General features: G+C 35.8%; 1 protein-coding gene across 3 annotated transcripts in view; it reads right to left on the minus strand.

Moving 5' to 3' along the window:
• LOC130682132 (probable ubiquitin carboxyl-terminal hydrolase FAF-X) overlaps positions 1-27,909 on the minus strand; it is a 165,586-nt gene that overhangs the window by 83,740 nt on the left and 53,937 nt on the right. For 2 of the 3 annotated variants that reach the window (XM_057496272.1, XM_057496274.1), the window contains exons 14-22: positions 26,659-26,746; positions 24,217-24,559; positions 22,883-22,978; positions 22,199-22,410; positions 20,484-20,724; positions 20,004-20,153; positions 19,081-19,201; positions 8,524-8,654; positions 8,046-8,304 (exon numbers count right to left, since the gene is read on the minus strand). In XM_057496272.1, coding sequence (XP_057352255.1) covers positions 8,046-8,304; positions 8,524-8,654; positions 19,081-19,201; positions 20,004-20,153; positions 20,484-20,724; positions 22,199-22,410; positions 22,883-22,978; positions 24,217-24,559; positions 26,659-26,746 — 1,641 coding nt within the window. Of the gene's footprint in view, positions 1-8,025; positions 8,305-8,523; positions 8,655-19,080; positions 19,202-20,003; positions 20,154-20,483; positions 20,725-22,198; positions 22,411-22,882; positions 22,979-24,216; positions 24,560-26,658; positions 26,747-27,909 lie in introns of all 3 variants that reach the window. The other variant, XM_057496271.1, reaches the window with a different exon arrangement.

Raw genomic sequence — 27,909 nt, forward strand, 5'->3', positions numbered from 1 at the left:
AGAAGACAAGTAGAGATTGTATAGCATCTTACTATGCTGATAGACAGTGACTGTAATGGGGTATGGGGTGGGGACTTGAGGACGGGGGGGAGTCTAGTAACCATAGAATCTCAACATAATAAAGGCAATATATGACAAACCCACAGGCAACATTATATTCAACACGGAGAAGCTCAAAGCTTTTCACCCAAGATCAGGAAAAAGACAGGAACGCCCACTCTCTCCACTGTTATTCAACATAGTACTGGAGGTCCTACCCATGGCAATCAGACAAAACAAAGAAATAAAAGGACTCCAGATTGGTAAAGAAGAAGTCAAACTGTCACTATTTGCAGCTGAAATGATACTGTACAGAAAAAACCTAAAAGACTCCACTGCAAAACTACTAGAACTAATATATGAATTCAGCAAGGTTCCAGGATACAAAATCACTACACACAAATCTGTTGATTTCCTATACACCAAGGACGACCTAGCAGAAAAAGAAATCAGGAAAACAATTCCATTCATGATTGCATCAAAAAGAATAAAATACCTAGAAATAAACCTAACCAAGCAAGCAAAAGACCTATACCCTGAGAAGTACAAGACACTCTTAAGAGAAATTAAAGAGGACACTAACCACTAACGAGTGGTAACTCATCCCATGCTCTTGGCTAGGTGGAATAATTCTGTCAAAACGAACATCCTGCCTAAGGCAATATACAGATTCAATGCAATCCCTATCAAAATACCAACAGCTTCCTTCAACGAACTGGAACAAGTAGTGTTAAAATTCGGGGCCAAAGACCCCGAAGAGCCGAGGCAATCCAGAGAAGGAGGAGTAAAGTTGGCGGACCTCACTTCCCAACTTCAAGCACTACTAAAGCCACAGTAATCAAGACAATTTGGCACTGGCACAAGAACAGACCCACAGACCAGTGGAACAGGATACAGAGTCCAGACATTAATCCACACGCACGTGGTCAACTAACGTACAATAAAGGAGCCAAGGACATACAATGGGGAAATGACGGCCTCTTCAACAGTTGGTGTTGGCAAAACTGCCCAGCTACATGCAAGAGAATGAAACTGGATTATTGTCTAACCCCATACACAATAGTAAACTCGAAATGGATCAAAGACCTGGACGTAAGTCGAGAGAACTGTCCATAAAACTCTTAGGAAAAGACAGCCAAAAATCTCTTGGACACGGACATGAGTGACCTCTTCATGAACATGTCTCCCCGGGCAACAGAAACTAAAGCAAACATGAACAAGTGGGACTACTTCAAGCCGAAAAGCTTCTGTACAGCAAAGGACACCATTAGTAGAACAAAAAGGTAACCTACAGTATGGGAGAATGACATATCCAATAAAGGGTTGACATCCAAATTATATAAAGAGCTCACACACCTCAACACGCAAAATGCAGATAAGCCAATCATAAAATGGGCAGAGGAGCTGAGCAGACACTTCTCCAAACAAATTCAGACCTCCACTAGGCACATGAAAAGGTGCTCCAAATCGCTAATCATCAGACAAATGAAAATTAAAACCACAGTACGATTATCAGCTCACACCAGTCAGGACGCCCACCATCCAAAAGAGAAACTATGAAAATGTAGGCGAGAATGTGGAGAAAGGGGAACCCTCCTACACTGCTGGTGGGAATGTAAGTTACTTCAATCACTGTGGAAAGCAGTATGTTTCCCACAGGAAAGGAGGTTACTCAAAGAACTCAAAATAGAAATACCATTAGACCCAGGAATTCCACTCCTAGGAATTTACCTTAAGAATGCAGCAGCCCTGCTTGAAAAAGACATAGGCACCCCTATGCTTACCACAGCGCTACCTACAATGCCTAGAATCAGAAGCAACCTAAGTGTCCAACACTACATGAATGGATAAAGAGGATGTGGTAAATATACACAATGTAATATTATTCAGCCATAAGAAGAAAAGAAATCCTACCACTTGCAACAGCACGGATGGAGCTAGAGGGTATTTTGCTCAGTGAAAAAAGCCAGGTGGAAAAAGACAACTATCAAATGATTACACTCATGTGTGGTGAATAAAAAGAAAGGAAAAACTGAAGGAACAAAAGAGCAGCAGAATCACAGAACCCAAAACTGGACTAAGTTACCAAAGAGAAAGGGACTGAGGAGGATGGGTGGGAACGGAGGGATAAGGGGATAAAAAGGGCATTATCATTAGCAGATACAATATAGTGGGGGACTCATGGGGAAGACTGTACAACACAGAGAGGACAAGTAGTGATTCTATTGCATCACTACACTGATGGAGAGTGACTGTAATGGGGTTTGTGGTCGGCACTCGATAATGGGGAGGAGTCTAGTAACCATGTTGCTCAGGTAACTGTACATTAATGATACAAAAATAAAGGAAGAAACAAGAACCATCTATGTGCTATCTACAAGAAACTCATCTCAGATTCAAGGACCTACATGGAATGTAAGTGAAGGAAGGGACAAAGATAGTTCACACGAATTATAGGCAGAAAAAAGCAGGAGTAGCAATACCAGTACGTGACTAAATAGATTTCAAAAGAAAACAAGTAACAAGATACAAAAAGGGCCTTACATAATGAGAAAGGGGTCAGTCCAACAAGAGGATGTAACCATTATAATCAGGCCCTCAAAAGAGGAGCACCTAAATATGTAAAACACAGAACCACAGAATTAAACAGGTGGACAGAATGCAACAAATTTGTATCAGGAGACTTTTAACACAGCACTCACACCAACAGATCAACTAGACAGAAAATAAAGAGACAGAGACTCTGAACACCACATTAGAACAGATGGACCTAACAGACATCTACAGAACAGTCTGCCCAAAAGCAGCCGTACACACACTCAAGTCCACGTGGGATATTTCCCAGCACAGATCACAGAGGCGGCCACAAAAAGACCCTCAATAAATTACAATAGACTGAAATTTTATCAAGCAGCCTCTCAGACCACAATGGTATGAAACTAGACATAAATTACACAGAGAATACAAAATAGTCTACAAACACATGGAGGCTAAGCAACATTCTTATAAATAATCAGTGGATCGATGATAAAATTAAGAGATCAAACAATATATGGAGACAAATGAAAACAAACAGCCCAAAACCTGCGGGATGTGGCAAAGGCAGTTCTAAGAGGAAACTACACAGCAATATGTAGGCTCACCTCAAGAAAGAAGAACAATCCCAAATAAGAAGTCTAAACTCACAAAGCAACCAGAAAAGAAGAAGAAGTAAGGCCCAAACTCAGTGAGAGGGACATAATAAAGATCAGAGCACAAATAAAAATCTAGAAGAGCAAACCACAGAGCCTATCTGGAGCTGGTTCTTTGGGGAAATAAAAAAGATAAACCCCTAGCCAGATATACCAAGAAAAAAAGAAAATGTACACACATAAATATAATCAGAAATGAGAAAGGACACCATGGGTACACAAGGGATTATTAGAAAATACTATGAAAAATTGTATGTCAATAAATTGAATGACCTAATAGAAACGGACATTCTAGAAAAATGCAACCTTCCAAGACTGACCTAAGAAGAAACAGAAAATCTGAACAGACCAATACTAAGATTGAACTTGAATCGGTAATCAAAGAAATACCTAGAACAAAAATTCCCGGCCAGATGGGCTTCATGGCTGAATTTTATCAAACATTTAAAGACCTAATACCCATCCTTCTTAAAGCATTTCAAAAAGTACAAGAGGAAGGAATACTCCCAAACTCATTCTACAAAACGAGCATCACTGCGATACCAAAACCAGACAAGGACACCACAAAAAAAGAAAATTAGAGACAAATATTCATTATGAACAGATGCACAAATCCTCAAGAAATTATTAGCAAACCAAATTCAAACACATATCAAAAAGATCAACCATCATGACCAAGTGAGATTTCTTCCAGGGAGGCAAGGATCATACAATATTTGAAAGTAAATCAGTATCACACATCACATCAACAAGGAGGATGACAAAAATCACACCATCGTCTCAATTGATGCTGTAAAAGCATTTGACACAGCTCAACATCTATTCATGAGAAAAACTCTCAATTAAATGGGCATAGAGGGTACATACCTCAACATAATTAAGGCCATACACAACAAACCCACGGTCAAAATAATCCTTTTAAGAGCAAAACGCTGAAAGGTTTTCCTCTAACATCAGGAACAAGACAAGGATGCCCACTCTGACCACTTGTGTTCAACATAAAAGTGGCTGGAGATCCTAGCCACAGCAAAAAAAATCACCAAGAGATAAAGGCATCAAAATTGATAGGGAAGAAGTTAAACTGTCACTATTTGTAGATGACATGGTGTTATATGTAGAGAACCCTAATTAGTCCACCAAAAACAGTTACAACTAATAACTGAATTCAGCAAAGTTACAGGATATAAAATTAATACACAGAAATATGGTACATTCCTTTATAGTAGCAACATATTAGCAGAAAGAAAAAACAGGAAAACAACCCCATTTACAACTGCATCAAAAAGAATAAAATACCTGGGAATAAACTTAACCAAGGAGGTGAAATACCTTTACTCTGAAAACAAGGTACTCGTGAGAGAAATTAAGACACCAATAAATAGAAATCTATCCTGTGCTCATGGACAGGAAGAATTAATATCGTCAAAATGGCCATCTTGCCCAAAGTAATTTACAGATCCAATGCAATACCTATGAAAATACCAATGGCATTTTTCAAGATTTAGACAGAATAATCATAAAATTAAGTGTGAAACCACAAAAGAACTTGAACAGCCAAAACAATCCTGAGAAGGAAGAACAAAGCTGGGAGGGATTACACTCTCTAATTTCAAGCTCTACTACAAAGCCACAGTAATCAAAACAGTTTGGTAATGGCACAAGAACAGACCCATAGATGAATGGAAAGGAATAGAGAGCTCAGAAGTAAACCCACACACATATGGTCAATTATAAGTTATGTTAAAGGAGCCATGAATATACAATGGGGAAAAGTCAGCCTCTTGTGTTGGCAAAACAGGACAGCTATATGTAAGAGAATGAACTGGATGATTGTCTACCATTATACACAAAAGTAAAACTAAAAATGGATCAAAGACCTGAATGTAAGTCATGATGCTATAAAACTCTCAGAAAGAAACATAGGTGAGAATCTCTTGAACATAAACATGAGCAACCTTTACCTGAACACATCTCCTTGGTGAGGGAACAAAATAAAAAATGAACAACTGGGACTACGACAAACTGAAAAGCTTCTGTACAGCAAACAACACCATCAGCAGAACAATATGGCATCCTGCAGTATGGAAGAATGTATTTCTAAATGATTCATCTGATAAGGAGTTAATATCCAAACTACGTAAAGACTTCACATGCCTTAACACTCCATAACATATAACCCGATGGAAAAATTGGGTGAAGCATCTGAACAGATACTTCTCCAAAGAAATACAGATGGCCAATAGGCACATGTAAGGATGCTCCACATTGCTAATCATCAGGGAAATGAAAAATAAAACCACAATGAGTTACCACATCACACCACTTAGGAAAGCCACTATCCAACAGACAATGCTATCCAAGAAACAACAAATGCTGGCAAGGACGTGGAGAAAGGGGAGCCTTCTGACACTGTTCATGGGAATGGAAATTGGTTCAACCACTGTGGAAAGTAATATGCAGATTTCTCAAAAAACTAAAACAGAGATACCATTTTACTCAGTAATTCCACTTCTAGGAATTTACCTGAAGTAATCAAGACCACTGATTCAAAAAGACATATGCACCCCTATGCTTATTGCTGCACTGTATACAATAGCCCATATATGGAAGCAACCTAAGTGTCCTTCAGTACATGAATGGATAAAGAAGATGTGGTACAAATCCACAATGGATTACTATTCAGCCATAAGAAGAAAACAAATCCTACCATTTGCAACAACACGGATGGAGCTAGAGGGTATTACGCTCAGTGAAATAAGCCAGATGGAGAAAGACAAGTACCAAATTATTTCACTCATTTGTGGAGCATAAGCAGGAAGCAAAAGAGAAGGAACAGAACAGCACTAGACCATAGACACCATGAAGGGAGTTGTGGTTACCAAAAGGGAGGGCTGGGATGGGTGCGGGGGGTGAGAGAAGGGGACTAAGGGGCACAATAATGCAATCACGATCCATGTTGGTCATGGGACGGTAGTACTTATGGAGAACACAGGTAATGATGTAATGACTCTGTAATATCTGAGTTCAATGACGAACAGTGACCACACTGGAGGTGGTGAGGACTGATAGTATAGGTGAATGTTGAAGCAATGTATTGTGAATTTGAAACCATCACAAGATTGTGTATCATTGATGCTTTAATTAAAAACAAAAAGATCATATTATGTAGATTTAAGAACAAAAAATATTACAAAAAATAAAAAGGAACACCAAGTTGAAATAATTTGTCACAAAGACATAACAATCATAAATGTAGATGTACCAAACAATACTTGAAAAATACATGAAAGGAAATTTGACAAATCTAAAGGGAAAAATAGACAAACCCACAATTACAGATGGAAAAATTTTTCTAATCTGTTCTTCCATCCTTTAACTATTTATTCATGAATATATGTATGTAAGAAGTACAGATTTATTATGAGTGTTCGTAAACTGAACACACCTATATAACCACCACCCAAATAAAGAAAGAGGCTAGTTCTCCAGAAAACTCCCTTATGCCTCCTTTTAATCACCATCTCTGCCCCATTTTTTCCTATCTTACTGCACACTATAGGTCTTTAGCACCATGTGGATGATCTTGTTGGTAACAGATAGGCTAAGCCATTCTAGTCCTCTCACAACTGTTCAGGACTGGTGTTCTTCCATTTTACAGTTGGAAATGTTTAACATGACTCTTAATTATTGCTAGAATAAGTAGACCGAAAAAAAAGTTAGAAGAGCAGAAAGAATAGGTGCAGTCTGTTTACTCACTGAGCTATTCTGAGGTCATTTTTCTTATTTGGACCAAATTATTTTACCTCTTCAGATTTACACTTTTTAAAATTTTTTTAGATTTTAATTTTGACTTACAAAATAGGAAGTCAACAGTAGGCTATTAGTCAAGTTTTTGGTGGATCAAAAGTTACACACAGATTTTTGACTGTGTTGGGCTGGCAGGGGTATCAGTGCTCCTAAACCCCTGTATTCTTCAAAGGTTAACTGTGCGAATAACCATTAAGTACACATTACTTTGTTTCAATAATTATCAGTAAAAGGCCAACTTGTTTCACTGTATCAATACACATTAACTGTGCCTACCTCCCCAGAATTATTTTAGAAAATCCCAGGCAGTTTATTTTATTTGAAATGCCTTAGCATGATTCTTTCTTTGAAACAAAATCTACAACACTATAATCCTACGTAAAATAATGAAAATTCTAAATATCATAGGTGTAGCCATTATTCAAATTTCCCTAAGAATCAAGCTCATTTCTAAAATTATTCACCCCAAACCATTTTACCTTCAGCCGGTAATTTAATAAAACTTTCACTTGTAATGTAAATAAAAGAACTCAAAAGTTAGTGCGAACTGGACGCTACATTCTATCCACGCATTAAATCTCAGCATATCTTAAGAAAATTCAATGACATGCATCAAGGATGATACCTTGATGCATGTCCAAGAGTCTTTGTTAGTTGTGGTGGTTATGTTAGTCACGGCAGAGGAGAGATGGGCAACATGCTGATTAAATATTTCTGTTACCATTACTGTTTTTTAAATATCTTTCAGGTATGAATTAAAATATTCAGCTACAGTTTTTATGAGGCAAACAACTGAAGCTCAAAAAGGATGTAAAGGGATGAGGCGTCCTCTGAGATTAATATAATCCTTAAAGAATACCTATACATTTCAGTACAAATACAACAACATATTGACTTAAATTTGCATTCTCTAAAGAGCCACTGAGAAGTTAAATTTTAAAAAATTAAGTATTAAACACAACTCGTTTTAAAGATTTTAAAAATTTACCGTTTTTATGGTATCTGCACCATCTGCAGCTGGCTGACATGCTTCTGCTATAGCTCGAACATGGCCACTGCCAATGGCAGTTAACAACAGTTTAGCTATTTTAAGACTATTGAAGTAAGCACCTCTCCGAGTTTCCGTATCTGTATTTGGCAGGAAGTTATTACTTGTTAGCATACTCAGTACAAGGGATAAGCCACCACTTTTCAAGAAGTGAAACTGAAAGTCAGGGGAATCATCTGCCAAAGATGCACCAGCAGGCATTAACAGGACATAAACTACCTAGAAAGAAAAGGGGGCGTGGGATGAAAACTGCATTAAAGGGTAATAAAAAATGAATCTATAACTTCCATTTCCTTTATTGAAACTAAGAAATTCTTCACTGTTTCACATAATAATTTGAAACAATTAACTAATTCAAATTATTTCAAAATCTTACATATGTTCTTCATATCACTGTATGATGTAGAAATTATAGTTTTGAATAGGAAAAACACCAACCTCTGTTAGGTATAGCACTCTGGAGGCAGAAGGACCACAGAAAAGTGAATCAAGAGACGGTTCAAGGATATTTTCTCCAAGTTTTGCATGGTCCAAACAAACAGTTCTTAATTTTCCTATTGTTATGCTATCTGTCAAAAAAACCAGACACAGCCCAGAGTAAAATACAATATATAATGTTCTTTTAAAAACAATTTAATTAACTCTTCATTAAGGTGTCATTATTATGCACTCTTATGAAGGTTCCACAAGAAAAACAATGTGGTTTTTACATTTACCTTTATTACTGAGTCCCCCGCCATACCCCATTGCAGTCACTGTCCATCAGTGTAGTAAGGCAATACATATGTTCTTAACATCTCACATTTGATACATTCAAGAGTTTATTTTGAATATGGAACATCAATAAATATCATTTCTGAGATCAAATGTTACAAGACAACCAGTACTGGACTCCCGAATGATCAACTAGGGCTCTTTAATCACCAACCAAAATACAAAGGCAACAGTTTCCTATCTAGAGACCTCAAATCAACACGTGCTTCATCTACTGGAAAAAGAAAAAGAAAACAAAAACCCCACACTGAAGAGGAATTCGTTTTTGAAACTCAAATAACACAAGCTCCTCCCACCAAGATCTCAATGATTTGCCTCTTATGGTAACATTATGCTTGAACTGTTGATCCTTTAATGAAATAAAATTAAATAACTTTCAAGAGAAGATGTAACTTAAAAACAAAACAGCGTAAGAGACTGTTTCCTAAAGTATACCTAGAAGTTAGGAAAAGCTTGTATTTCCTTTCATATTACAGAGACAATTGGGCATAGAAAAACCCACAAACGCATAATCAGAAGACACAATAAAAAGATAATCCCCTCTTGGAAAAACAAATGATTCTGTATTAGAGATTACTGCTTACATACAATGCCCAAAGTGCAAGTAACAAGAGGAAAAATAAGTAAGAGGGACTATGTCAAAACTAAGTCTTTTGTGCATCAGAGGATACTACTTGGAGAGTGAAAACAGAACGCCCAGAATGGGAGGAAGTATTCGTAAATCAAAGAGGACTTGTATCTGAATGTATCAAGAACATTTACAATGGAGTAAGACAGATAATCTAATTAAAAATACAAGCAAAGGCTGTGACTAGATACTGCTCCAAGACACACATATGGCTCATAAGCACATGAAAAAATACTCAGCATCATTAGCCAACAGGGACAGATCAAAGCCATAACGAGAGGCCACTTAAAAACACAACTATGATGAGAAGATGATGATATTAAAAACAGTGACAGGTATTGGTGAAAACTGGTGATACGAATTAGGACCCCTGTATCTTACTTGAGAGAACAGAAAAATGGGGCACCCACTTTTAAGTACAATTTGGCACTTCCCTGATGTCACACACAAGATTACTGTTATTGACCAGCAATTTCTCTCCCAAGTCTACATCCAAGAAAAGTGCAAGTATATGCCCAGACCAAAACTTGTGCAAAATTGTCCATACCAGCATTATTAATAATAGCCTAAACAGGGGAACATTAGGCATATGCTGACAGATGAATTGATCAACAAAAATTTGTTGCTGAGGTAGGGTAGGGACATGGGACAAGCTTTATGATTAATTGTTTTTGCCTATACCTAAAAATGTATATATTTTGCAAGTCTTACTACACTGATGGACAGTGACTGCAATGGGGTATGGTGGGGGACTCAATAATAAAGGTAAATACTGATATATAAAAAGTACAGTAAGAACAAGAGAGAGTACATCTGAGGCTGATTCATTCTATTTTAAACACCAGTCAGTAAAAGGGGTTAGATTACTAACATACTTTATGGCAATCAGACAGTAACAGACTATTTTAAGGCAAGGCAAGCACTCCTAAATGACATGTCCCCACTGCTTGAGAATAACCACTATTGTAGAGAAGAACAGGATCAATAAATTCCTTGTGTTTTAAGTTTATCTGACAGAATATCTAGAGGACATTCTACAGACAACATAATGTCTCCCACAATAGACAGACATTCATGAGACCACTTGTCAAGCCTGCACCTCCACCACCCATAGTCTATTGCCCCACTCCTGAAACCCTTAAAAATCCGAATTCTAAGCCTTAAAGTGCATCTCCTCTTTGGGGTTGCCTGCACTCCCCTTTCTTCAAGTGTGTACTTTTGCCTGAAATAAAGACTTCTTACTGCTCAACCTAACTGTGTTTTGTCTCTTCACTTTTCCAGTAGAAGTGTTCTTGCCACTTCGCCATTTCACATCCTATTTTCTGGACTTCAGTACAAGTCTTCATGCTCCTTTTTTTTTACTTCAAACAAGTAGAGAGGGACTACTGAGATCTCTGATTTTGACTTGCAGGTACTTGCCACCTGAGTGACCGGGACAGGGCTGCAGCTGGATGATCATGCTCTTTAGCAGCCTGCCTGAAAATCTCCTGATTGCCTTTTGTAAGTTATCAGAACATAATCTCACTACATCCAGTGCTCTGTGCCTCCCCAAAATCCTGGGGTGGTAGGGACTTAGTTCTCGTGCCATATGGATTCAGGATCACACCAGATACCAGGTGACCCTGGCTTTAGGAGTTAGCAAAAGATTTTCCATGAACGGAAGAGGAGTTCAGTGAACTTCCCTGTCCTCCCTCTGCTCTTCCTTCTCTCTGCTGCCTGTGTGGCTGCTGCTCTCGTTTTAATGAATTCCTTCCTTACCTACACTTGTCTGACCTGCTCAAGAGTTCTTTCCCGTTCAAAGTCAAGAGCCCTCCCCTGAACGGTTTGAAGTTTCCCCTAGTGCACAGGGAGCTAGCCCGAAATTACAAGCCTACAGTGGAATAGACTCAGCCTTAAAAAGAAAGGAAATCAAATCGGCCATACTTTACACATGGATGAATTTTAAGGACATCAGGCGAAATGAACAAGCCACTAGTCACATAAAAAGAGAGACTGTATGAGACCACTTATATAAGGTATCCAGAGAAGTTAAAACCTCATTAATTAAGTGGAATACTGGTTGCTAGGAGCTAGGAGAAGAGGATAAATGGAGAATTTTTGTTTAATGGGTATAGAGTTCCAGTTTTTTAAGCGGGAAAAGTTTTGGAGGTTTCCTGCACAATAGAAATACACTTAATAAAAAATAACACATTAAGACAGTAAAGTTTTTGTTAAAGTGAATTGTACCAAAATATTTTTTAAATGACATGATAACGAGAAAGCATACAAAGCCCAATTCGACAGAATGTACAAAAAACAACTGGTTAGTTTTCAAAAGTATCAAAGATGTTAGACATTCTGATCTACATAAAGTCTTCTATGGATACATAAAAGAATATCCTTGTTCTCTGGAAACACAAAATGAGGTGTATTATGTTATGTAGCTTTAAATTTAGTACAATATAAAAAGTTGGCTTTGTAATAATGAAAAATTATTTCAGTGGAAACAAGTGGCCACGTAAGGAAGAGAACGAAACAGGAAACCTATCAATAATAGCAGAAAACAAGTAATACAGCCTGTCGTACACAAACACACTTCTGAACACTAATTAGGTCATATTCAATTGGCAAACAGGGGAATAATGACAGTATAATACAGAAGTTTAGCTTGTTCAGATAAGAGTTCCCTGAAGAAGGGGAGCCAGAACAGTGACACGTAAGTAACATTCAAATAAGAAGAAAAAAAAGGCATTAGCTTGACAGCTACACTTGTTCAAGCTCTTTCAGCTCTACCATAAGAAAATTATTCCCATCTTTGTATTGCTCTTGACCCACACTTCCTTCTATGTCCCCCTTTTTTCAGATTTCCACTTTCATTCAGTGGCCTTACCTCTATGGTATTTATTCCTCTTTTACCATTTCGAAATGTTTAATACATATCAAAAGAGTACATATACAGTACACTGAGATTACTGAGTGGGCAGTCCAGGTTATCTCTAAAAGACACGAATTATAGTTTTTAGTAGTGCTTTGCTTAAATTTTATGTGGAAGGAATCCAAAAGCAACAGGATACACTTTCTTCTCAACTGCACATGGAACATTTTCAAGAACAGATCATACACTAGGCCACAAGAAGAACCTCAATAAATTCCAAAACACTGAAATTGTACCAACCAGCTTCTCAGATTACAAAGGTATGAAACTAGAAATAAATTACAGAAAGAAAACGAAAAAGCCCACAAACACATGGAGGCTTAATAACATGCTCCTAATCAATCAATGGATCAGTGACCAAATAAAAACAAGAGATCAAGCAATATACAGAGACAAATGACACCCATAATTCAATAACACAAAATCTGTGGGACGCAGCAAAGGCAACGCTAAGAGGGAAATATATTGCAATACAGGCCAACCTCAGGAAAGAAGGACAATCCCAAATGAACACTCTAAACTAACAATTAATCAAACTAGAAAAGGAAGAACAAATGAGGCCCAAAGTCAGTAGAAGAAGGGACATAATAAAGATTAAAGCAGAAATAAATAAATTTGAGAAGAATAAAACAATTGAAAGAATCAATGAAAGGGGGGGCTGATTCTTCAAGAAAATAAACAAAAAAGATAAACCCTAGCCAGACTTATCAAGAAAAAAAGAGAGTCTCCACACATAAACAGAATCAGAAATAAGAAAGGAAAAATCACTACGGATAACACAGAAATACAAAGAATTATGAGAGAATACTATGAAAAATTATATGGTACAAACTGGATAACATAGAAGAAATGGACAACTTTCTGGAAAAATAAAACCTTCCAAGGCTGACCAAGGAAGAAACAGAAAATCTGAATAGACCAAATACCAACAAAGAAACTGAACTGGTAACCAAAAAACTAGCTAAGAACAAAACTCCTGGACCAGATGACTTCACCACTGAATTTTATCAAACATTTAGTGAAGACCTAACACCCATCCTCCTTAAAGTTCTCCAAAAAGTAGAAGAGGAGGGAATACTCCCAAACTCATTTTAGGAAGCCAACATCACTCCAATACCAAAACCAGACAAAGACCCCACAAAAAAAGAAAATTACAGACCAATATCCCTGATGAACACACATGCAAAAATACTCAACAAAATATTAGCAAACAGAATTCAAAAATACATCAAAAGGATCATCTACCATGATCAAGTGGGATTCATCCCAGGGATGCAAGGATGGTACAGCATCCAAAAATCCATCATCAGCCACTACCATCGACAAAAAGAAGGACAAAAACCACATGAACCACATGATCATCTCCGTAGACGCTGGAAAAGCATTCGACAAAATTCAACATTCATTCATGATAAAATCTCTCAACAAAATGGGTACAGAGGGCAAGCGCCTCAACACAATGAAGGCCATATATGACAGACACACAGCTTTTCCTTTAAGATCGGGAACAAGACAAGGACGCCCACTCTCCCCACTTTTATTCAACATAGTTTTGGAGGTCCCAGCCATGGCAATCAGACAATACAAAGAAATACAAGGCATCCAGATTGGAAAGGAAGAAGTTAAACTGTCCCTGTCTGCAGACTACATGATACTGTACATAGGAAACCCTGAAGAATCCACTCCAAAACAACCAGATCTAAAATCTGAATTCAGCAAAGTTGCAGGATACAAAATTAATACACAGAAATCTGTTGCTTTCCTGTACACTAATGATGAAATAGCAGAAAGAGAAATCGGGACAACAATTCCATTCACAATTGCATCAAAAAGAATAAAATACCCAAGAACAAACCTAACCAAGCAAGTGAAAGACCTATACCTGCAAACTACGGGGCACTCTTAAGAAAAATTAAAGAGGACAGTAATAAATGGAAATTCATTCCATGCTCTTGGCTAGGAAGAATTAATATTGTCAAAATGGCCATCCTGCATAAAGCAATAAACAGATTCACTGCAATCCCTATCAAAGTACCTACAGCATTCTTCAATGAACTAGAGCAAATGGTCCTAAAATTCAATTGGAATGACAAAAGACCCTGAATAGCCAAAGCAATCCTGAGACGGAAGAATAAAGCAGGGGGAGTTGCGCTTCCTGACTTCGAGCTCTACTACAAAGCCACTGTAATCAAAACAATTTGGTACTGGCGCAAGAACAGACCCATAGACCAGTGAAACAGGATACAGAGTCCAGATATAAACCCAAGCATATATGGTCAATTAAAATACGATAAAAGAACCATGGGTATACCATGGGGAAAGGACAGCCTCTTCAACAGCTGGTGTTGGCAAAACTGGACAGGTACATTTAAGAGAATGAAACTGGAATACTGTCTAACCCCATACACAAAAGTAAACTCAAAATGCATCAAAGACCTGAATGTAAGTCGTGCAACCAAAAAACTCTAATCTATTGGACATAAACATGAGCAACTGCTTCATGAACATTTCTCCCTGGGCAAGGGAAACAAAAGCAAAAATGAAAAAGTGGGACTATACCAAACTAAAAAGCTTCTGTAGAGCAAAGGACACCATCAGTAGAACACAAAGACATCCTACAGTATGGGAGAATATATTCATAAATGACATATCTGATAAAGGGTTGACATCCAAATTACATAAAGAGCTCACACAGCTCAACAAACAAAAAGCAAACAAACCAATTAAAAAATGGGCAGACGACCTGAACAGACACTTCTCCAAAGAAGAAATTCAGTTGGACAACAGGCACGTGAAAAGATGCTCCACATCGCTAATCATCAGAGAAATGCAAATTAAAACCACAATGAGATATCACCTCACACCAGTTACGATGGCCAACATCCAAAAGTCAAACAACAAATGTTGGCGAGGATGTGGAGAAAGGCGAACCCTCCTACACTGCTGGTGAGAATGTAAACTAGTTCAACCATTGTGGAAAGCAATACAGAGGCTCCTTTAAAAACTCAAAGTAAAAATACCATTTGACCCAGGAATTCCACTCCTAGGAATTTACCCTAGGATTGCAACAGCTCCGCTTGAGAAAGACATATGCACTACTACGTTTATCACAGCACTATTTACAACAGCCAAGAAATGGAAGCAATGTCAGTGTCCATCAGTAGATGAATGGATAAAGAAGATGCGGTACATATACACAATGGAGTACCTCAGCCATGAGAAGAAAACAAAGTGTACCATCTGCAACGACATGGATGGAGTGAGAGGGTATTACACTCAGTGAAATAAGTCAGATGGAGAAAGACAAGTACCAAATGATTTCACTCATCTGTGGAGTATAAGAACAAAGTGAAAACGGAAGGAACAAAACAGCGGCAGACTCACAGAACTCAAGAATGGACTAACAATTATCAAAAGGAAAGGGACTGGGAAGGATGGGAGGGAATTGAGGGATAAGAGGGAAAGAAAACGGGGCATCATGATTAGCACACATAATGTAGCAGGGGGTAGGACACGGGAAATGTAGTATATACAGAGAAAACAAGTAATGATTCTTTAGCATCTTAGTACGCTGACGGACTGTGACTGTAATGGGGCATATGGGGGGATATGATAATAGGGGGAGTCTAGTAATCATAATATTGTTCATGTAATTGTACATTAATGATATCAAAATAAATTAAAAACAATTGTTTTATGTGGAAGGACAACCTTAAGAAGTGATGCAGGTCAGGCTCTGTGAGAGAATATGGAGAAGAATGCTAATAGAGAGGTAAGATTAATTATAGGATTAATCAAGTAAGAATACCTATGAAAGGATAAGATGGAATGAGGTTTGTCACTGCCAGAAGTTAAGTTTCAAATATAAAAAGAGAGAAAACAAAAGTAGACTCAAGTATTGGACTGTACTTAGGAGCATTGGTGTGATCGCATCATTTTTGTGTAGATAGATACATAGACTTTCATACAGCAGGTGAGAAAATGAGCATATGTATATATACATATATGTAATTCCTACTTCTGTTTACTGTGAGGAGATGCGAGCAGCAACATATATGTTAACGCAATGAACACTTAGCACCCACGACTTAGCTTCTACAGATCATTTAACACTAGTAGTAACTGGGTTTCAAAAAAATGGCTGATTCCAGAGCTGGAGTAGGGAAATCTGTTCATTTGGTAGATAAAAAATAAAAGCCACTTAACTTTAATAAGGACATTAAGTATGGCCGATTGCAGCAGTTGAAGAAATATGTACACAGAAAATAAACTTCTTTAAAAGTATTAGTCTTTTGGCAAGAAAAAATTACAGAGTTGAGAGCATTGGAGATGTTGTAAGTTAAAAAAAAAAGGCACTAGAAACAGTGGTGATCATAATATAACTGTCGAATATTGTGCATATAATCAATGCTACTCAATTATCCATTCATAAGTAACTGAATGGCAGATTCTGTCATACATATTTTTACCACAGTAAGAAAATAAAAACAAAAATGACTCATTTTTCCTGGTCCATGATGAGCTGATAGATTAATGCTGCTGCTCAGTAGTTGCTTAGGCTGAGTCAACGTCAAGTCTTTAGTGACTAAAATACAACCTGCATATAACAACTACGTAAGTAAATATTTTCAAGGAAGTTGAGAAAACACTACTTCAGTACAACATGAGTGGAATCTGCTAAAATGTTAACTTTGCATGGAAACAGTACATGTGAAACAGAAAAAGACTGAGGAAGAAAGATTTACAAAGCTTGTGCAATAAGGTATGTGTATACCATATAGTCATTCACTGACTGTACTATTAATTAGCAAATACTCTGTGGAAAGAATCTGACCCTATCACGTGTATTCAATCAGTAGAGTCCACAGTGAATTTCACTTACTTGTACGGGTGTAACCATCTTTAATTTCATGAATTTTTGTTGGAAATAAAATCTGTCTGAGTCTCTTGACTCGCCTTAATACAGAACAATTCAGTACTTTACAGCAATAAAATTTTACTGGTCTTTGTAACACAGGCTCTGGAGTGCATTTTTTTTTTTTTAACAATATGAGGTTTAATGGATCACAAATGTCCTATCACAGCAGGAACACTGGAAATGTCCAAAAAAAAAAAAAAAAAGAAACGGAACCATATGTGAAGTAACAGGGGAGAAAACCACAAAAACATTACAACAAATAGGTAAAAAATGTTGTTATATCAACTTAATTAAAAAAAAAAACAACGTAGAATAGGGAAGGCAAAATTTCATGCAAAATGGACTTAATCCCAATAGCACTTTCTCAAGTATAAAAAATTTCAAAAGCATAAATGAAGCATAAGTACATACGAGCAAAACACCAAAAAAGCAAACATTCACATGTGAAGCAGTTAGTCTTTTGACTGACAATGTTGAGTAGCCTCTCCCAGAAGAGAAAAAACACATACAAAAATCCATCATAAGATTTCAGAATTCAAGCACTTTAAAAAAGACTTCCACACTGATGGACAGTGACTGTAAAGGGGTATATGGGGGGAATGTGGTGATGGGGGGAATCTAGTAAACACAATGTTCCTCTTGTAATTGTAGATGAATGATACCAAAAAAAAAAAAAAAAGGCTCCCAAACAGAAAGGAAATTATGGCTTCAGACTTCCCACTTCCCAAGGAACTGTAATGGAACAAATTTTCAATCTTCAACTCTATGCACAACACAAAGAAACCATACTACTACAAGTGAGGGTTTAACTGTATTCAGAAAAACTGTTAAAAAAAATCTGCTTCCCATGTACCCATTTTTTGGAGGGTGTGCCTTCACCAAGATGAGGACTGACTCAAGAAATACCTAAGACAAAAGAGCACCAGAGAATTCACCACAGGGAAGTTACATAAATTAGTCTCAGAGCAGTTAACTGTATCAAAGAGAACAACCAGACAGGAACAACAGGAGGAAATACCATGAAAACATGATATAACACATGCTAGCTATGCTATTTTAAGAAACTATTAGAAGGGATGTGAGAAATTTAGTAAAAAATTCACAGAAAAACAAGCTAATCAAAGTGGAGGGAATTTTAAAATCTAGTATAAATAGGTCTAACATAGGATACTAAAACATACAGTCTTTCTTTTTTCAATGTTGAGAACATACTTTAAGCCCAATATTTTCATACTATTTGCACAATGTTGACAGTGTGAATTAATACATATTTAAGCAAACTTTCTGAGATGACCAGAAGGATGTGAGAGGATGTAACAAATAATCTCCATCTACATTAAACTAAATCAGCATTTAGTAATATCTAAATGGCATAAAAAATAATGGTATGAACAAACACTACTTAGAGAAAATGTGGTATAGGCAGTAAGTAGAGGCTACACGTTGAAAATGGTTCTCTCTTTAAAAAGAAATGGAGGGTGAGGATGGGTGAGGTAGAATATTATTTTCTTCAATTATAGCCTCTGAAGAATCCTAGATTTTTAATACATGCATTAGTTAATTAAAATTCTTTTCTTAAATTACATGCTCCTATGTATTATTTATCTATCTGTGGAAAATTTCGCATTATCAATGTTTATGGCTCACATGGTGATCCTTGTAACAGACTAGTATGAAAAATACCTCATGGGAAGTAATCTATTTTTAATCTACTTCTCAGCATTTAGGGGGTGGGAGTGGGAATCTAGGCAATTTTCTTACCTGGAGGCATAAGTTTCATAAGTACTCTTGCTCCATCTCTAAGAGGTAGCACATTCAGATTGCTACCTAAGTCTGCAACTTGCCAAAGGAAAGAGATATATCTGGGATGCAGTGACATTATCTGGAATATAGAATACAAAAAAATTTACCTATAAACTATGTCATAAAGTTCTTATTCAAAATTAATCTCTTCACTGTCCCTAAATGAATTTCCTATTTCTTCAGCACTTCTTTTGCGTTTGCCATTTTTAATTCCTGAAATTATCTGCATTCCCCACCTTTTTACTTTTATAAATCCACTGATCTTTAAGTTGCAAATTTAGCAATTTATTAATCTTTCTAAGCTAATTAGGTTAATTTCTTTGTGACAAGTGTTCTGATTTTGTAAACAAACTATGGACCTTCCAAGCCCTCAGAGGCTATCTATGCAGAAGGCACTTCACCCCTTCAGGGGTAACTACTGCTGACTAGATTGCTAAAACAGTTACTGACAAGACGCAAATCACCCTGACATGAAGTGGCTGGTGTTGCTGTACCTGTAACAATTCATAAGGGAGAAAGGGGAACAGAGTATGAGAAAAGCATAAGTTGTTTTTTAGATTTGAGAAAGACAGCAGATCACCTTTACAAACATTTCCAGAGAAATGACTGATGGTACAGTAGTATTTTCTACATGTGCATGTTTAATAGTAGTTTTTGTTCCACTGTAATAGATTATTTCTATGCAAACGGTATAATAACTATAAGGTAATTGCATTTTGAATTTCAAAAATTAACAAATTCATCAAAAGTTAATAGTTAAGAGTAATTTTATTTGATATTTGCCCATCTATAAAGTTACAAAGTCCTCAGAAAAAGTATTCTTTACATATAGTTGTGTTCCCAAAGAAGAGCAATGCCTTATATATATAGCAGCTACTTACTACCCCAGGCAAACAACTTTCCACTTCTGGACTGGGGCCATCACTGTAGTGATTATAATGGTTTCTAGGAGATCCAGTAGAAGAATCAGAAGAACTATCAGGGCTTGAAGGCATGTTGGAACTCACTTGTGTAAGTTTGGCTGTAATTACCTAGAAATCATAGTATAAAATAGTAGCAAAAACAAGAGAAAGTATCTTCAACAAAGTATGGCAATGATACGTAGATTCAAAAAGACTTTAAAAATTCATGCTTTAATTTTAGAAATATATTTTTTAAAAATCCTACCCAAGATAAGCAATGAGAAGTTTATTTTCTATAATACACTACTGTCACAATAACCTACGTTATACAGGATAATAACCCAAACACCTAACAAAGAAGACTGCACACAATAGATGCTGAAGAAACATCCAGTAAATACATGAGAAGTTTCAACTGTTTAACTTTTGGGGAAATATTTGAAAATTATATGTACTTACTGATTTATCTTTTAAGTGTAACTGTCCCATTAGCTTTCTGTCATCTTCAGAATCTATAAGCTCACCACCCACAAAGAGTTCAATATTTGTGTGGGCCACATTTGCTTTAATATGATTGAGAATGCATCGCCGTACTGAACCAACTGTATCGTTTGTATGGGACCGTATGTCCAAGTCATCAACCTGTCCGCCATGGTTTGGAAATTGAACTATAAGAAAAAGGTCTTTACCATGGAATGCTCTGGAAAAAAAATTTAAATAAGGGGACAAAAAACAATCATATTCAGCAGAGTGCCCAGAACATAAAGCTGGGAATTCAGTATTTTCACATTAAGTAAGAGGAAGATAAATACCAAACAAACAATTTTTCTTCTAAGGTACAAAAGTTTAATCCACTAACAACTTTTTAAATGTGGAAAGAGCTTCAGCTTGAGAGTTTGGACAGAACTGTGAAAATGCATGATTTTACTAAATATTTAATGTAAAAAATCTGGTAACAAAATTCATCCTGAAGTATTTTTCTTCTTCTCTCAAAGGTGGAAAATAAAAATCACATTCAAGAAGCAATTTTACATTTATAAATAATCACAATTTTAAAAATGTGATGGTTACCTTTTCTATAAACTTCTCCCAAACTAGAGATGCCATTTAAATTGTTACTACTGAGTTTATTTACTTACGTCTTTGTTATATATGTAATTCAGAATTTGTATATAATTTTATGGTTATGTATATATGTACGGTTAAAAATACTTGATTTATCTACAGAATAAGCAGCTTTTAGGAATTAAGTGTTAAAAGTGTAAATGGGTAAGGAACGTTAAAAACACATCAACTACAAAATACCAGCACCGCATGTAATGGTGGTAACAGAATGGAACTACAAAAGATAGAAGTAGAAAGCTGTTCTTAGTGAGAATGAATGCCTCACAAAAATAAAGTTCAAAACTTTCTACTTTCAAAAAAAAAAAGGTTTAGGGTATTATGCTCAGTGAAATAAGTCAGGTGGAGAAGACAAGTATCAAATGATTTCACTCATATGTGGAGTATAACAACAAAGAAAAAAACTGAACAAAACAGCAGCAGACTCACAGAATCCAAGAATGGACTAACAGTTACCAAAGGGAAAGGGACTGGGGAGGATGGGTGCGAAGGGAGAGACAAGGGGGCAGTGGGGGAGGGAAAAAAGGGGACACTATAATTAGCTTGCTCAATGTGGTGGGTGGCAGGGGGTTCGCACAGGAAGGACTGCACAACACAGAGAAGACCAGTAGTGATTCTACAGCATCTTACTATGCTGATGGACAGTGACTGCAAAGGGGTATAGGGGGGTGATTTGGTGACAGGGGGACTCTCGTAAACACAATGTTCCTCACGTAGCTGTAGATTAATGATACCAAAATTTAAAAAAAAGTAAGGGGAGTCTAGTAACCATAATGTTGTTCAAGTAATTGTACATTAACAATATCTGAAATGTCTGAAAAAAAAAAAAAGGTCGTGTAACAATTTCAAATAAGGAGAAAAAAACCACAATCATATTCAGCACATTGCTGAGAACAATGTTTTCAAGTAAATTTTTAAAAGGCATGACAACAAAATCCAGAAATGAAAAATTTCTTTAATATCCTTTTAACCCATGTATCATACATGGGGTTAAACTGGCAAAGAAAATAACAGTTGTTAAGTTTACTCTACTAGATAAATTTCTTACAAACCTTGACATAGGTAGAATTGTTCTTTTCTCATGATAATCACCGTCACATTCATTTATGTATTCCCTTAACACAGTTAATACTCGAACCATTCGAATGGCTTCCTGCGTTGCAAAATTAATTGTGTCTTCATTGCCACCCAAAGCACACAGTGTGTCATACGAAGCTTTCAAACGATTAAAGCAAGACTGAATGAAGTCTTCATGGATAACTACCTATAAATTATAAATGATTGTCCAAATAGCTCAGACTGCTTTGAAATTTAAACATAAAAAATTATATTAGTCCAATTAAAGACAATAAATCTCAACTTTTTGGTAACACTCAATCATATCATATTTGACAATAAAACACAAAAAAGAAGCTCGTAATAAGAAAATAAGCAAGCATATACCAATTGAAGTAAAAACTTCAGGACTAAATGTCAAATTCAGTCAATTTTTGATTGTCTCAACATACAACGTTATATTCAAAATAATCCTTACATCCTAATGAATGATTACCAAAGAACAATCAACTGAGTTACCATTTTGTAGGGGGCAGGTGTGGATTAAATACCTAAATACCTATTTTGAACAAGATTAATTTCTAGTTTAAAAATTAACCCTAAGTTTAAAAAGATTCTACTAAACACAAAATTAATTTCAATTTAGTTGTATAAAAGTTTTTATGCATTTCAAATCTTACCTGATTGACCTGTAATCTGGGCCCAAGTTTTGTATACATCTCTTTAAGGAGATCTATAGCTCTGCTGGCAACGTCGTCATTACTCTGAATCACAACCTAGAACCCAGAATTATAGTAATATTAGCATTCAAGTTGTATCTTGTTTTGGCACATAAGCTCTCATTCACTCACTATTTTTAATACAGTATTAGGCAATTTAACTTCGATAAAGTAAAACCATAACATAAATTTACGTAAACTTGAAAATTAAGGATTAATATATAACCAAATTTCAAGTTTTTGCCACAGAGCAGTTTGCTTAAAAATGAACAAAATGCACTTTAACCAATGTTATTTAACTCTGCAATTTGGTGGGTCAACTGAGATTTTCAAGGAGAAATTCAAACAAGGTAAAGCATTTACACAGAAAAACCATTTAACAAAAGGGCGATGCTGTCAAACACAGTTTCTGCACATTTATCAATTTGTCCAATTAAATCATTGGGTTTTAAACTATGTTTGGAATCCTAAGTCTTTAAGAATATTTCAGGGCTGATGACCCTTTAAAAGATTTAAGGAGGGAAAAGAAAGCAGCTAGTGGGGACTGAGCAGAGAAAAAGCAGGCTTTTATTTCTTTATCAGCTAGCATTATATCATTTTTTTTATTCACGGTGGTTAACTGTTTAAAAATGTCTGAACACCACTGATTCTGGTGAAACACCGTATCAAACATTTAGTCCATCTACAATTTGCAAACAAAAAATCCACAATGAAAATAAATATACGATGAAATACAACAATGTAATACGTTTGATTTTTAAAGGATGGCAACAGGATTTACTTATCAAAATAGAAATGTTAGCCTTAAACAGAATATAGAATTTCACTCTCCAGTTCTTAAAATGTATCATAAATTAAACAGTGTCAGTAAAACTATTAATAACTCCTTACAAATAATAGCCCTCTCTTCTGTCCATCAGTCATTTTGGCATCAAATGTACCATGGCCTCATAAAAAGTGGAAAAAATGACTTACGAGGGGAGGATGAAAGATGCAAGTTACAACTATCAGTGCACTTGTATATATCTCAAAAGATTCTAAATAAGTACAAAAGAAACATCAAGGCAGGTGGTAAAAGAAGAGAGAGAAAAAAAAACACAAGAGCCACTAGCAAAAATAGGTGACACAGGATGCTGAAGGTGAACAAATACTCCCCCTAGGTTCCTAGGGCAAGTACAAGAGCAGAATAAATAAATATAACCTAATCGTTAAATTATGACCCTTTAGCTATTTTTTTTTTTAAAAAACAACTCAGGCACAATGTTTGCAAACAAGAGTTCCTCCTTCTCACTTACCTTCCAAAGGTAGTCTAATCCTATCAATTCCAAATCATCCATCATGTAGGCTCTTCTTTTTGCTACTAGTTTCCCCTCTTGACAATTAACAGCTTTAAAGATTCGTTCAAAACATTTTATTCCATTTTCAGTTAACAGCGAAGGATTAAGCTGAAGCACACTACTTTCAAAGAAGTCCTTATTACTATCAGGATCTAAGTCTGGTTTATCCCCCATTAACTTGGAATACCACTTAAAACAAGCTTCACGGTCACAAAGGTAAACTGCATTCTCTGCTAAGCATTTCCATATTTGTTTTGCTTGAGGAGCACAGAGGCACAGTTGGCCATCTTTCAATAAAAATCTTGGAAAAATTTCAGAAATCAGTAATTAGTTTTATAAAATTTTATCCTCAAACACAATTTCTATATGCCTGAAATAATACATTTGTCACAACTACATTTTAATTACAGCTAAAAAGGTATTCTTTAAAAAGAACTTATTTCTTGGACACTTATGGTAGTAAAATAAGCACCAATATTCATTCATTTACCAACAAGCATGTATTATGGGAAAACTGCACCGTGCTAGCAATTCTGTTACTTACCCTAAGTATTTCTCTTTTCCCTTGCTCTCAAGAAGTTTAGCTTTTGAAACCAGATACTCGTTTTAAAGCTCCCTTCTTACATGGTGGCTTCACTGGAAAATGAGGTATTACCTTAAGTGACCGTCAGGGATAACTGAATGTTGTTAAAAAACCACGCTGCTTACAAAATTTAAACTTCTGAAGATATAACCTCAGTACCTGGCCACAATAAACAAAATAACCTACATAAAATTTTAGCTTTTTTCTATGTCAGAAGTCATTAGCATGTTTATCAATAATCAAACTGTTCTAGTCTGGGGATTTCTGGTTGTGTGATTATCAGTTCTGTCCACTAAAAAAAAAAGTGTACTGAAATTGAAGACTCCTCTTCAATTAATCCCTTCCCTCAGTTAGATTCTAGGTTCCCGGAGCACTTCTCCACCTACTCTGTTTCTATGAAAGACAGTAAGAGGAAACAGAAGCTAATTTAATTGGACTAATGATTTTTCATTGAATTTAATTCTTAGTTATCAGAATGTTAATACTTCTTATCCAACAGTGTGTTGATTATTTAATGCTAATGGGTTACTTCTTCTGGGTCACGGTTGTATGTCTCTAATACCTCTGTATTTCTAGGTCTGAGTATGAAAAAGCCTTTTAGCTTTTAATCCTACCCAATCCCTCCTATGTTCAATTATGAATTAGGAAGATGAGACCCAGAATAATAAAATGCAGTAGTTTCAAATTAAGCTCTAAAATAAGTTTGAAAAAGCGCTGTGTCACAGAAAAGAACAGATTTTAAAGTAAGACACACAGTATGGGTAGTCTAGTTCAATTACATGCTGGTTGTGTGACTTCAAAGAAGTTAACTTTCCCAAACTGAATCATCAGTTTTCTTATTTCAAACTGGAATGTCACCTGCCTCACAGGGTTGCTATGAGGATAAGGTGATTTGTAAAAAATCAATTATACAGTAGGCATAAGTTCTTAGTTCTGTTTCCCTTTGATGAATTGCAGTTCTAGGTATTTATAAGGCAGGAACTATAAAAGGTCTTCTGATTCTAAACTTTAATAAAGTAATCCCTCAACAAGGTTTCTATTGCAATAAAAACCTAAGAGATACAGCACACACTCATCAAAAATAATTATCAACTACAGGAGAGTCTCAATATGTGGAGGCAAGTCCTTTTTTCCAGATGGTTTTAAAAAAGGGCAGTTTAAATAAACATCATAGAACTTGGTAAGATAATTTTTCTCAAGTGGAATTGATGTAAAACACCTGTATCTGAAAAGATCAGATCAAACTTTTGAGCAGATTGTAAGATTCTTTAAAGCAACTATGGACTTAAAAAGATTTCATGTATAAATCTAAATATTTCCCATCAATGATTACACGGTTCATTGATAGCATATACAATGTACATAATTTAAAGAGAAAATTCCCAAGAATTAACCTAAATAATAAATAACTAGATTTCATGAAAAATTTTGTGTCCTGGAAATTTTGCTTATAATACTTATGATTCATCTATTCTTTTCTGCTATGATAGGTAGCTGCATTTCTAAGAAACTTCTATATATCCATATCCACATCCATGTCGTTAAAGCTAGACATTACTGGACAAATTCAGCCCAAGACTACATTTAGCTTTGGCTTAAAAGATAGGCAAAATTTCTGTATTCCCCTCAAGTAATTAAAACTATTTAGTAATGATCACACAGGAAATGTTACATCACTTTTTGGCAATGGTTCTTATGTGTAAAACATTCATCTGCAGGGTGTAATGTCCATCAAACAAAAGACTAAATTCTAGAGAATATTAACACAGTACGCCTTTTATGTCCCTTAAAGATAACATTAATTGTTTAGAACCAACCTAAGGAAGTTAAGCCGTTCTTGGACTTCTTGAACATGACTGTATTGACTTCCAAATCTCACAGTCTGTGGATCACAGTTCTCATGTTCTTCAAAATAACAAAAACAATGGATTATACACATGTATATACACATCACTGCTGACTTTATCCAAAGTAAGTAAAGGCAATGAGCATTTATCATTAATAGGCAGCCTGTAACAGTGGTATTTATATATACCCAATTTACCAACAACCAACACTTTTCACATAATCTGAAGGAAAATATGATCTGCTCAATGTGCGATCACAAATAACTTCAGCATAATCCCCCTTCTATTCTTCACATTCACTGAAGCAATTTCTAAGTATAGTTTATAGTTTTTTTCATTTTTCTTTCTTCTACTAAACCCTGTTATTGCAAGGAAAAAATTTTCTGGTATAGAAAATAACATTAAGTACTTTCACAGACAATTTAGGGTGACAGGAGTTCAAATGCATTTGATAAAGTTGTTGTACAATTACCAGATGAGTATCTGTTAACAGTCTCAAATATTCAAAAAACCTACACACCCATAATGATTATAAATTATTGGTAACTAGGCTTACCCAAGGCTGGAAATCCTTTATTTTTATAATATAAAATGAGCAAGTCCTTTGAACTTACTCTGTTAAAATTATACGCTGAGTGAAAAAATTCTCAGTTGTGTGTTATTGGAAAAGGAAAAGTCAAAAGAACGTAGCTCTAAAAGTACTATGTGTAGTATTTTTGTCTGGATGACATCTCACTTTACAACACAGGAGTCTGTCTTAAAAAAATTCTCATTTGGTTGTTTATGTCAATATTAAGGAAAATAAAAGTCACAGAAGAATTAGATAAAGCTGGGTATCTGGAAAACACCAAATTGTTTATGGTGGCAGAGGAGACACAAGGCCTCCAACAAGGGCTGTGAACCACTGAAGAACCAAAAACATTTATTTCAAAAATTTGAAGTTTTGGAGAATTTGGAAATTATCTTCAACAAAAGGTACTGATATTTCTGAGATACATATCTTTTAACATTATGTATGTCAGTACTGATATCAAGGAATTCTACTTCTGTGAGCTTCTTTTAGAATTGGTAAAGGCAACCCAAGTCTTCAAAAATGACATTTTTCGTCTCAGAAAAACTTCAACTAGACATAAAATCTTGATTTCTTGAAAGACGGACTACACAGAACATTTGGTTATGTGTTCGGATTGGTAAACAAAGGTACATGCATTATGACCGTTT

This window comes from Manis pentadactyla, chromosome Y (genome assembly GCF_030020395.1).
Source record: "Manis pentadactyla isolate mManPen7 chromosome Y, mManPen7.hap1, whole genome shotgun sequence".
Classification (NCBI taxonomy): Eukaryota; Metazoa; Chordata; class Mammalia; order Pholidota; family Manidae; genus Manis; species Manis pentadactyla.